Raw genomic sequence first — 13,729 nt, forward strand, 5'->3', positions numbered from 1 at the left:
GAGTGGAGGGCTGCGTGTTCCGAGGGTGAGAGGTTGGAGTGGGTGAGAGGGGTGGGGGAGTTCAGGTGGCGGTTAATATCGCGGCGGCAGTTGGCTATGAAGAGGTCGAGGGCAGGTAGGAGGCCAGCACGGGGTGTCCAGGTGGATGGGGTGTGTTGGAGGCGGGAGAAGGGGTCGTCAGAGGGTGGGCGAGAGTCTTGGTTAAAGAAGTAGGCACAGAGGCGAAGGCGGCGGAAGAATTGTTCGATGTCACGCCGCGTGTTGAACTCATTAATCCGAGAGCGTAGGGGAATGAAGGTGAGGCCTCCTGAAACAGGCTCATCGTGGGGAAGAGGGCATCGCAGTCTGTGCAGAGCAACCCGTCGAGAGTAATGGATAATAATCTCTCAGACAGATGTTCTGTCATATACTGGTTCAATAACAACTCCTTCCATGATGACAGTTGTCTCGGTTGTCATACCATCGATCTCGATTTCGGTCTTGTTTGCCGAATACTCTGTGCCCAGTTTCGACATTTGATAATCCTTGTTGTGAAAGGTTTGGGTAGTGATGCGTATATCATCCGGTGGATGGGCTGCCCACAGGGGTCTTTCAACAACATTATCAGTGTCATCCACTACTGGACTAGTCGGCTCCCTGGGAGGAATAGCTGAACTCGGCTCCAAGTAAAGCAAGAGGTATCATCCCAAGATCACTGCCTCGGTTTGATTTGAGACTGATCTTGTTGCCAGCTTTGAAGAGCAGGTGCATTTACAACTTAATAACATAGCTCGTAGTTGTGGACGAGACTGCGGGGAAGTTGTTTATCCAGGGTGCTTCCCAGCCAGACTGCTCCATTGAACATGGAAAACTCATTCTTTGTTGAAAGTGATACCAAGGTCTAAGCAGACCACAGCAGTGTCGTACTTTTTCTCAGTCATTATGTCACTCAGCAGCCAAGGGCTACTGAGATTACCAGCGGGGCCAATGAGGAGGCATGACACAATCTATGCACCAAAAATATGTCAAAACCTCACGGTTACTCCCGCCCACACAAGTCACAAGTCAGGAATACTCCCCATTTGCCTGGATGGATACAGCTCCAAAAACACTCAAGAAGCTTGACACCATCCAGGACAAAGTAACCCACTTGATTGACATGACATTCTCAAGTATCCACTCCCTCCACCACCAACATTTAGGAGCAGCAGTGTGTACTATCTCCAAGATGCACTACAGAAATTCACCAAAGATCCTCAAATAACACCTTCCACACCCACAACCACTTCTTCTAGAAAGACAAGAGCGCCAGATATATGGAAACACCACCACCTTCAAGTTCCCCTCCAAGCCACTCATTATCCTGACTTGGAAATAAATCACTGTTCCTTCACTGGGTCAAAATCCTGGAATTCCCTGTCTAAGAGGGAAAGTCAGGATGCCAAAAAGGGGACATGAGATAGCTTTAGCTGATATTTGTATCATCGATAATTACAGGTGAGGTGCCAGAAGACTGGAAGTTGGCTAACATGTACTGTTATTTAAGAAAGGTGGTAAGAACAAGCTAGGGAACTATAGACCGGCGAGGCTGACGTTGGTGGTGGGCAAGTTGCTGGAGGGATTCCTGAGGGATAGGATTTACACGAATTTGGAAAGGCATGGGCTGATTAGGGATAGTCAACATGGCTTTGTGCATGGGAAATCATGTCTCACAAACTTGACTGAGTTTTTTGAAAAAGTAACAAAGAGCATTGATGAGGGCAGAGCGGTAGATGTGATCTATATGGACTTCAGTAAGGCATTCGACAAGGTTCCCATGGGAGACTGATTAGCAAGGTTAGATCTCACGGAACACAGGGAGAACTAGCCATTTGGATACAGAACTGGCTTGAAGGTAGAAGACAGAGGGTGGAGATGGATGGTTGTTTTTCAGACTGGAGGCCTGTGACTAGTGGAGTGCCACAAGAATCGGTCCACTACTTTTCATCATTTATATAAATGATTTTGATATGAACATAGCAGGTATAGTTAGTAAGTTTGCAGATAACACCAAAATTGGAGGTGTAGTGGACAGCAAAGAAGGTTACCTCAGATTACAACAGGATCTTGACCAGATGGGCCAATGGACTGAGGAGTGGGAGGTGGAGTTTAATTTAGATAAATGTGAGATGCTGCATTTTGGGAAAGCAAATCTTATCAGAACTTATACACTTAATGGTAAGGTCCTAGGAAGTGTTGCTGAACAAAGAGACCTTGGAGTTCATGGCTCCTTGGAGGTAGCGTCGCAGGTTGGTAGGATAGTGAAGAAGGTGTTTAGTATGCTTTCCTTTATTGGTCATAGTATTGAGTACAGCAGTTGGGAGGTCATGTTGCAACTGTGCAGGACGTTTGTTCGGCCACTTTTGGAATACTACGTGCAATTCTGGTCTCCTTCCTATTGGAAGGATGTTGTGAAACTTGAAAGGGTTCAGAAAAGATTTAAGGATGTTGCCAGGGTTGGAGGATTTGAGCTATGGGGAGAGGCTGAATAGGCTGGGGCTGTTTTCTCCAGCATCAAAGGCTGAGGGGTGCCCTTCTACAGATTTATAAAATCATGAGGGGCATGGATAGGATAAATGGACAAAGTCTTTTCCCTGGGGTGGGGGAGTCCAGACCTAGAGGGCATTGGTTTAGGGTGAGAGGGGAAAGATATGAAAGGGACCTAAGGGCAACTTTTTCACACAGAGGGTGGTACGTGTATGGAATGAGCTGCCAGAGGAAGTGGTGGAGGCTGGTCCAATTGCATTATTTAAAAAGCATATGGATGAGTATATAAATAGGAGGGGTTTAGAGGGATATAGACCAAGTGCTCGGAAATGGGACGATTGGTTGGAGGGTCAAGACTTCACTAATTTCCTTATCTCCCTACCTCCCCACCTCAACTCAAATCCAGCCCTCCAACTCGGCACTACCCTCTTGAACAGTCCGACCTGTCCATCTTCCTTCTCACCTGTCTGCTCCACCCTCCCCCTGACCTATCGCCATCACCCCCCACCTGCATCTACTTATTGCCTTCCCATCTACCTTCCACCCACCTTCACCCCCACCCTCCTATATATCTCTGATCTCCCGGTCCCCCACCCCCTCATTCCTGATGAAGGCCTGATGCCCAAAATGTTGATTCTCCTGCTCTTCGGGTACTGCCTGATCTGTTGTGCTTATCCAGTGCCACACTTTTCGACTCTGACTTTCCAGCATCTGCAGTCCTCACTTCCGACTTTTGGCCTGCAACAATTCTGTATTTCTGTGCTTGCACAAAGCATCTGACTCCAATGTTTCACACCCAATCCTATGTGACAGTCCTGTGCATGTGATAGCTTTACAATGTGAACTCGCACTCAGAGGGACAAGAAGCATTGAGGAGTCAGTGGTGCATACCCTAGCACCACACAGCATCATTACTAAATAAAGACCAAAAGAACTATGGATTCTGTAAATCAGAAACAGAAAATAGAAACTGCTGGAAAGGTTCAGGAGCTCTGGCAGCATCAAGGAGAGAAAGCAGAGTTAACGTTTCAGATCGAGTGATCCTTCATCAGAATGGTTCTGACGAAGTGTCACTTGACATAAAATATTAACTCTGATTTCTCTCCACAGATGCTGCCAGACCTGCTGAACCTTTCCAGCAGTTTCTATTTCTTTTGTCTGACAGCAGATCATATAACCTTTTGCAGGACTGGAGCCAAATTCTCCAGAGCCAATTGACACTGACCTCTGTCCAGGCTGCTTTCCTCATTCAGAATGCCTCATGTTGCCACCCTTGGGGAAAAGAACCTCCCAGTTCTGCAGGACAACCTTTGAAAGAACCACGAGGTAGGTGCTGCTAACGTGCAGTGTCAGGCTTTGACATCTCCAAGGGATGTGAATGATATTCCTGTGTTGCATAGAGCAACGTGTTGCCCATGTACCCTGTAAAATGTGAACGCTCAACTGTCGGAACCTGGAAGGATTCAGTGAAGGGGCTAACTTCCTGCTCATAAACTTTGGCCTTTTATCTGTGTGCACATATGTAATGAGCTGAGAGGAACATAATCACGCAAGAAAACACAACCCGTTAGAATTACTTCCAGCTTTTAAGTCCACCTCCACACTGCATCTCAAATAAACCATATTCTCTTCCTTGGCTGTGTTCTACTCCTTGTATTGGCCAGTTTTGCAGTAAGGACCGTCATTCTCCTTCATTAATCCTGCATTCAAGATCTTTCCCATTGTAGCATACAAAGGTGAGGATGAATATTGTTCTGACAGTTAAAATGAGAGAAAGGAGTTTGGAAGTGACACATAACCAAATCGCATATAATGCATTCAGGTTTGCACTTGATAAATGGCTTTTAGGTATCGGTATCTAGTCTGTGGAACGATAAACCATAATGCATCATTAACCTCAAAAGAAATACTTCACAAATTGGAGGTAGCGTTTCCAATAAGTATTCATTTAATGCTTAGGAATAGGAGCATTGTGGATACAGCCCATATCACTGATGTTGACCATCATGGTGATAATGTAATTTGCTTGTTATAAGCAGTGTAATTATTTTTTAGCTATTAGTTAGAACAGTGAAAGGTCTCTGGTAGCTGGTGTGTGTAACTGCATGCAGTGTTTATTTTAGAAAGCAAGAAACATACAAAAGTAATTTAATGTCTCTAAGGGTTAAAAAGCACATTCTGTAGCATTTTGTTCAGGAATGGCCTGGCATGAACTCACTTCTAAGACAGTTTTTGGGACTGCAAGGCTTTAATCCAACAAAGCACTCAAATGGTTCATAAGCAGTTTGGCATTCAAAACCATTTATGTCATTTGCAGTAAGTTATTTCATTGCTATGTTCAATGTCAATTCTGAGCCACTGCTGCCCAAACTAGCTTAATATATTATAAACTGTGTGAGTTTTTAATAACTTATTTCAGTGGGTATGCTCATTGTTAGTGCCATTTTGTTGAAGGCTGTCTAGAGAAGGTAGGCAAATGTCAAAACAGATTCCACATTAAAACTGGCTATTGAAGGAGTACAGCGTAGGTTCACAAGGTCAATACCTGGAATGGCAGGACTACCTTACGCTGAAAGACTGGAGCGACTGGGCTTGTATACCCTTGAGTTTAGAAGACTGAGAGGGGATCTGATTGAGACATAGAAGATTATTAAAGGATTGGACACTCTGGCGGCAGGAAACATGTTTCTGCTAATGGGTGAGTGCTGAACCAGAGGACACAGCTTAAAAATACGGGGTAGACCATTTAGGACAGAGATGAGGAGAAACTTCTTCACCCAGAGAGTGGTGGCTGTGTGGAATGCTCTGCCCCAGAGGGCAGTGGAGGCCCAGTCTCTGGATTCATTTAAGAAAGAGTTGGATAGAGCTCTCAAGGATAGTGGAATCAAGGGTTATGGAGATAAAGCAGGAACAGGATACTGATTAGGGATGATCAGCCATGATCATATTGAATGGTGGTGCAGGTTTGAGGGGCAGAATGGCCTACTCCTACACCTATTGTCTATTGTGTGTATTCAATAACTTATGCTTTTTATGTTATTACAGACTGGACAGTATGCTGCACCAAACTGGATATTCCTGCATTGTTTGCCACGAAAACCAGAAGAAGTTGATGATGAAGTATTTTACTCCCCAAAATCTCTGGTCTTCCAAGAAGCTGAAAATAGAAAATGGACAATCATGGTAAGAAAAAGTACTAGATTTATAACTTGTGAAAACTGCAGCTGTAATAAGAACAGAAGCGACTACGGTCAAACAGTAAAGCTTCTTGAAATATTTCAACCCACATAAAAGACATGATGTTTGAGATTTATTCAGCATGGACTGCTTGGGCCAAAGGGTCTGTTTCCATGCTGTATGACTCTATGAATGTTAAGTTGTTAGATATATTGGATATCATTAAATTTTGGAAATACGATGTCAGGTAATGAGCTAAAACAACATTACTTTTCTCCCAGTGAGATTTTCAGGAACTTACTGCCACCATCCGTTTGCCTATCAGTCTGTGGTGTTAGCTATACTAGCTGATTTATTGTTGTAATACTTAACTGATCAAACATGTTCCATTTGAGTAAGAATCCAAGTTTTATTTAATGGATCATTTATATTGCAGCTTCTGGATTAACACAATTTAGTTTTCACAAGTTGTGCCTTAATTGCTTTGAAGTTGTCGACCTGAGAGTGATTCAAAGTTTGGGCACATGGTGCATAATAATCTTGAACAGCTAACTTTGTAGATCACGGGCTTTGCACCAGTTGCAGTGGAACTGTAACCATATAATGGTATTTTAAATTTTTAATTTTATACTTTGTAAAATGACCAAAATTGTTTGTTGGGCATCCTTTACATTTCTAAAATTAAGAAGCTACACAACAAGTGATTTAGTTGTTTCATAACATTTAACATTCAGCAAGTTTTTGAGAAGATTTGTAGCTGAGGTTCAGGTTCTGGATGTAGGTTTGCTCACTGAGCTGGCAGATTCATTTCCAGACGTTTCATCACCCTACTAGGTAACATCTTCAGTGGGTCTCAGGTGAAGCACTGCTGATGATTTCTGCTTTCTATTTATATGTTTGGGTTTCTTTAGGTTGGTGATGTCATTTCCAGTGGTGATGTCACTTCCTGTTCTTTTTCTCAGGGGGTGGGAGATGGGGTCAAACTCGATGTGTTTGTTGATCGAGTTTCGATTGGAATTCCATGCTTCTAGGGATTCTCATGCGTGTCTCTATTTGGTTTGTCCTAAGATGGATGTGTTGTTCCAATCGAAGTGGTGTCCTTCCTTATCTGTATCTAAGGATATTAGTGAGAGAGGGTCATGTCGTTTTGTGAGTAGTTGATGTTCATGGATCCTGGTGGCTAGTATGGGTACCCAATGAACACACTCTACCGATTTCTCAGCAACAAACCCAAACAAGCAGACAAAACATGTCCAGAAACCCTAGCCACTATCCCCTACATCAAAGACATCTCGGAAATGACCGCCAGACTACTCAGACCCCTTGGCATCATGGTAGCCCACAAACCCACCAACACACTAAAAGAGCAGCTAATGAACTTGAAAGACCCTATACAGACACCAAGCAAAACTAATGCCATTTACAAAATACTGTGCAAGGACTGTAACAAACACCACATTGGACAAACAAGCAGAAAACTAGCCACCAGGATACGTGAACATCAACTAGCCACAAGACGATATGACCCTCTCTCACTTGTATCCTTACACACAGATAAGGAAGGACACCACTTTAACTGAGAAAACACATCCATCCTATGACAAGCCAAACACAGACACGCACGAGAATTCCTAGAACATTCCAACTGGAACTCTATCAATAAACACATCGAGGTAGACCCCATCTATCACCCCCTGAGAAAAGAAACAGGAAATGACATCACCACAGGAAATGACAAGTCCAACCCAAAGAAACCCAAACATATAAATAGAAAGCAGGAATCATGTAAAGTGCTTTGCCTGAGGCCCACTGAAGATGTTACCTAGTAGAGTAACGAAACATCTGGAAATGAACCTTACAGCTCAGTGAGCAAACCTACATCCAGACCTCAACCTGAGCTACAAATCTTCTCAAAAAACAGCAACATGCTTCCTGGTCCTCTCATTCAACACAAAAATGTGACAATGTTTATGAAACTGGAAATTCCAAGAGTTATTAATACAAGGAAAAATATATGTTCAAACCCCTGAAGCTTTTAAGTTTTTGCTTTTTGATTTTAAGATTAAATGTGTTAATTATAGAAAAATAATTAATTACAAAATTAAGGGTAAATCTGATGGCATGATTGTTGATTCAACTAAGTGTTTTGTGATTCATGCAACTGCTTTCTGCATTGACTTAGGAAGCAGATCAGCCACTCTGTACCATCAACTATGTAAAGCACTTCAGTGACCTTCGCCACAAAGAATGGTTCAATGAAATTCCATGGGAGAACAGATTCTGATGATGGAACAAATGATGCCTGCCAGTTCTTTTTAGCATTATACAACATGTCCTTTCCCAAACTATTTGCGTTTGATTCAGCTCATTTCACTTTTTTTCTGTATTTGTTTGAGAATCAATTAAAACCTCAATGAAAAAGGTTATGTATATAACTACTCAAACAAAAACAGAAATTTCTGGAAAATCTCAGTTGATCTGGCAATGTCTATGGAGAGAAGTCAGAGTTAACATTTTGGGTCCAGTGATCCTTCTTCAGAACTAATTACTTAGGCACACAAACAGCAGTTTCTCTTTACATTGAATGAAGTATTTAATGAAGTACCATGCCACAAAATAGCTGACTCAATTTTGTTCCCTCACTTTCCATGCCAGTGCATCTCTCTATCTTTGTAATCTCCTTTAGTGCTATAACACTCCAGGACTCTGTGTTCCTCCAATTCTGGTTTTTTTGTACATCCCTGATTTATTTTATCCCACAAGTGACGATCATTCCTTCAGCTGTCTCATATCTGAGCTTTGTAATTTCTGCTTTAAACCTCCTGGCTTCAATATCTCCATCCTCCTTTCAAAATTTCTGAAGTCCCAGCATTTTAGCAAAATTTCTGGTCACCTATTTTAGTATCTCTGTAGCTCAGTTTTGTTTTAATTTAGATAATGTTCCTGTGAACCTCCGTGAGACATTTTGCTACTTTTATGGGTTCTATAATTTCAACTATGTTACAGACAATAAATAAATGCAACATGTTAGTAATGATAATGATGAAGATGACAAAATGGAATATGAATAGCCATTTGGTGGTGCAGAATTTGAGTATTGCTGAAAAAAGGCACACTTTGCTAATGCTGTGCATCTTGCAGTCATCAGGGCAAATGCAAATGTATCAACATAAAGGAAAACAACACTTTATACCATTTACGAAAATAGTGCTGATTGGTTGGCAAGTGGACTCCGGTTGGTAGATGAACCAGGTAGATGATGGATAACAGTTAACTACCAAGCTTTGTTTAAATCTCACCCAGGCAGGTTAACCGATTGCTCAAGACATTAGGAATGAACCAAAGAATGAATGTCATCTATTTTATTAAATTGTAAACAAGCACAATGTGAATTCATGTTCTTTCCATCTGGAAAGATTGGCAGTTGAGCATGCAATGCTGCACACTTGCATGCACTGGATGCTTCATATATTAATGCACAGAGCCCCATTATTTGCAAACAAAGTACATGTGTATGCTTTGGATACCTAATGGGATCACAGTTGGATATATGGTCTGAAATGGATCTAACTAGTTTTTATACACATATGGCACTTTATCATCCAATCAGCTATCTGGCCTGCAAATGTTAGCGCATGTCAGTAACAGATTCATGTAGATGGCCTCCACAGAAGTCCAGTATTATACCACTGAAGAATTATCACAGTTTTAACATGAATTGCCTTTTGTTTGTGTTTTCTTTAAACAGGGTGCAATGGTGAGCATACTAACAGATTATACCCCAAAACGCTCCAAGCCAAAATTCTGAATCCTTTCTTCCAGCCAACATCGACATGCAATGGAAGCATTCTATGAAGAGCATCCAGAAATGCTTTAACTTTACAGTTTTTATTATATAATTAAATTACATCATTTTGCTGCACTCTGATGACAATATGGCTTATTTGCAGTAATCAAGAAGAAATTAGAAGTTTAGAAGAGATCCTTTGATCGATGTCGAAATGCTGATATGATGTACAAGCATCTCATGTTATCATTCTATATCCTGTCCTACTCAACATCCACAATGCAAGCCTAAAGATAATAAAAAAGCAGCAAGAGAATGTGTAACTATATAACTCCTTGATCTGGTTGCTTATATTTTGTTGGCATATATTGTTTACAGAGTAAAGAAACATTTAGTGAACTGTCTCATCATCTTATTGAAATACAATCATTTAAATCAGTTAAGGGACACAGTCTAAGGTTTTGGGTATTGCCACTCAGGACTGAGGTGAGGAGAAATTTATCCAGAGAGTGGTGAGCCTGTAGAATTTTCTGCTACAGAAAGCGATTGAGGCCAAAACATTTAATGTTTTCAAGAAGGAGTTAGATATAGTTCTTAGGTCAAAAGGGATCAAAGGGTGTGGGGTTTATAAAACAGGAACAGGGAACTGAGTTGGACAATCAATCACGGTCATAGAATAGAATTCCTGCAGTGTGGAAACAGGCCCTTCAGGCCAACAAGTCCATATCGACCCTCCGAAGAGCAACCCACCCAGACCCTATTATCCTATATTTACCTCTGACTAATGCACCAAACCTTCACATCCTTGAACTCTGTGGGCAATTTAGCATGGCCAATTTATCTAATCTGCACATCTTTGGATTGTGGGAGGAAACTGGAGCACCCGGAGAAAATGCATGCAGACATGGGGAGAATATGCAAACTCCACACAGACAGTCGCCCGAGACTGGAATCGAACCCAGATCCCTAGTGCTGTGAGGCAGCAGCGCTAACCACTGAGCCACCGTGCCATCCAAAATTGAATGATAGGGCAGGCTTTAAGGGCTGAATTGTCTACTCCTATTTTTATGTTTCTATACTGGTATATTTTGTCTATCTCGCTGTTACCTTTGTTATTCACATTTATTCATGAGAATTTAGTTAGAGGCAGAATGGAATTGTATATTTTGGGTAGGACATCCTCTCTGCTCGCATGACTTTACAGTCAATAAGGTCAGCATCTGCTACTTTCACATAGACCCACAGGGATGAATTTTCCAATTGCAAGTTCCAGACAGGGAACTTTGCCCACTCAAGTCACATATCCAAAAATAATATTAAAAATCCATGATTTTCCATTCATTAATGTTAATGGATTGAAAAATCACAATTTTCAAAGGCTAGGAAATTGTAATCATAAAATCTACTGTCTACTTGTCAAAAATAAATTTAAAAGAAATAATCGTACATTAAGTCAGCTACTGAAACACCATATCCATTCATCCTGCTTGTGGCATCTAGGACGTCAGCTGCTGAAATACTGACTCAAAAATCTTCTGCATTCATCTTTTGAGATTCGAGCTCTCCTTTTTTTCACTCTCTTTATGATGGAAGAGTTAGAATAAGTCTTGGATTTTCTTCTAATGGATTATATTATTTTGCTGAATGGCTAATGATGTAGAACACTGCATTCGTCATATTAGGTAATCATCTGATTGTATTGTGTGTGCAACTTTTGATATGATGATATTGGACAAGAATGCAAAATTATCAATTGGAACACACTAAAAGGTGTAGGTTCCAATTGTTAATTCATCATAGTAGCACACGATTCTGGTAGGCTTTCTTTAAACAACAGAAACAACTTGCATTCTCTAAGTGCTTTCCTGGATAATGGATGATGAGTGGGAAACAGAAGACCCTTCTGCAGGGCTTAGTAGAAAATTGACCACACTTTTGGAAGGAAGTGGCAAGGCAGGACCATTATGGTTGAAGATGCAGCTAGCAAGAATGAACTGGAAGGTAATGAAAAATATACTGGGATCAGAAAAGCATAGGGTCCATAAAAGAGTGCAGACTTGAAGAGATTCTTTACAACTGCATGAAGATGAACAGGAGGATGACCTCATCTTTATTGTTGCCTAAGATAATAAGGTATGCGTGCAGATTAAACCTGTGGTGTATCGGTTGTCAAGATAGATCTTTTGGAGATTTCAGCTCCAGTGGAAGGGTTTTCTTTGGTTAATCCAGAATCACATTTAGTCTTGGACTCATCCTCCACTCTTCAGACTCCAGGTTAGTTCTCAGTCCCCATTCCTATACTTCATCATCAATGACACTTGATTGCTGATACAAATTTTCAACAGTCTCTTTAAGACCTTGCCCTTTGACCATATAGCAATATGTTATGGGAGGAATGGACTCTGGTCTGTATTGGAAGGGGAGCACATTCTGGTGCATACTTATGTGAGGATCTGGATTAATCAGATGGTGATAGCTTAACCTAGTGTGCAACATTAGACTTAGAGATCCAGAACATCAAGATAGTTGGTAACTTATGACAAGCTGGTATAGAAAAACAGAAGAGTGTGGTGCTGGAAAAGCACAGCAAGTCAGGCAGCAGCCGAGGAGCAGGAGAATTGATGTTTCGGGCATAAGCCCATCATCAGTCATTCCTGATGAAAGGCTTATGCCCTAAATGTCGATTCTCCTGCTCCTCGGATGTTACACTTTTCCAGCACCATCCTCTCGACTCTGATCTCCAGCATCTGCAGTCCACACTTTCTCCTCCATAGAAAAACGGAGTTCAGTATCTATGAATACTGAATTATTGAGTCCATCAGTTCTTTTTGAAGGCCCTGACTTTTAACTGGTAACATTTCTGATCATGTAGGGTGCTACACATGCAATGGTGAAGAGATTGATAATACCATACTCATATGTTTTATGGTGAATTTTGCTCAGGTCAAGATTTTGGTACTGCATTATGCCTGTCAAGAGTTAAAGTCTGGAATATTTTTTGTTTAAATTCAGATTTGTTGAATTCTGACAATTAGTGACAATTCACCTTGGGCAATACAAATGGCTTCGACACATCATGAAGGGAGATCTGAGCTAATTTGACCTGACAGGCCAATACCAGAATGTTGTGCTTCTCTGGTATTGTGGGACTTTGTTAATGATGATGATCAATTATTTAGATGTCGTTTCAAAGAGACAGAAAGGAAAACGCCAGGTGAATAATTAACAGGTCATTTTATTCATCTGTGAATGAGGAAAGGAGGTGATGAATCAAAAAAATGGATTGGAGTAAAATGCCATGTTACAATAATGTGAAAGTCAGAAAAAAGATAAAGAGAAAAACCAGACTGCAATAGATCTATTTCTGTCATTTGTAAATATGCATCAATCTTGCTGATATCCTTCATTTGACAATGATATTCCAAGATCCATTTGTGCCCAAAGGCAAGTTTGAAGTATTGTTGCAATGGACTGGATGTGTGATAACATTTTTTTGTAAGTGTATGTACACCTGGAATAATTCTGATGAAGAATTTTCATTCAATAAAATTTCAAGATGCTGTCAGGCAAGCTGAGATTCCAGTATTTTCAGTTTTATTAATTTCTTCCAGTCATTTTTTTTTAATGATTTTAGTGGGAATGTAAAATTCAACTCATTTCAAAACAAAACTAACCATAAACATACTGATGTCACCTTTTAGGAGGAGTAAATATTTCAATGTAGTACCCATGACATCGCACTTAAAATTGTGAATTACAAAACAATCCATATTTTTCTACAACTATCTCTTGATAAACATAAGACTCCTAATACGATTTAATTTTGTGATGAATCGAGGAGGATTATGCAAAACAAAAGATCTTATGATTTTATACATACATGCTTTCACAGCTTGTACATTCACTTGTTCCCATAGAAACCATTTAGCCTTTGTGAACTCTGCTGAAGTTCCCATACATTCCCACTGACAACAGCTTTTGTTTATAAAAACGGTGAAAGTATAATTACTGTGGGAATGTTTGTGACCCTGCGAAGTTGTTAAAGATGCAGGAATGTATGGTAGCATACAGTACTTGATAACAGCATGCAGTTCACACTTTTTGGTTAATATCTCCTTTCCAAGTTACCTATAATATAACCAAAAACTTAAAATGATTTGACAGACTGTTGAAGCAGCTTCAAATTCACTAGGGTGTGCACTTTGGCAAGAGCATTAGTATGTAGTATTTACAGGGGTAGCCTTTACAATGTATCTTGTC

General features: G+C 40.7%; 1 protein-coding gene across 2 annotated transcripts in view; it reads left to right on the forward strand.

Moving 5' to 3' along the window:
• Positions 1–9,868, forward strand: part of otc (ornithine transcarbamylase) — a 74,658-nt gene extending 64,790 nt beyond the window's left edge. The window contains exons 9-10 of one of the 2 annotated variants that reach the window (XM_043700832.1): positions 5,551–5,688; positions 9,633–9,868. In XM_043700832.1, the coding sequence (XP_043556767.1) occupies positions 5,551–5,688; positions 9,633–9,635 (141 nt within the window). In that variant the 3' untranslated portion in view covers positions 9,636–9,868. Of the gene's footprint in view, positions 1–5,550; positions 5,689–9,430 lie in introns of both variants that reach the window. The other variant, XM_043700831.1, reaches the window with a different exon arrangement.
• The last annotated feature ends 3,861 nt before the right edge of the window (positions 9,869–13,729 follow it).

The sequence above is a fragment of the Chiloscyllium plagiosum genome, chromosome 12 (assembly GCF_004010195.1).
Source record: "Chiloscyllium plagiosum isolate BGI_BamShark_2017 chromosome 12, ASM401019v2, whole genome shotgun sequence".
In the NCBI taxonomy this organism is placed as follows: domain Eukaryota; kingdom Metazoa; phylum Chordata; class Chondrichthyes; order Orectolobiformes; family Hemiscylliidae; genus Chiloscyllium; species Chiloscyllium plagiosum.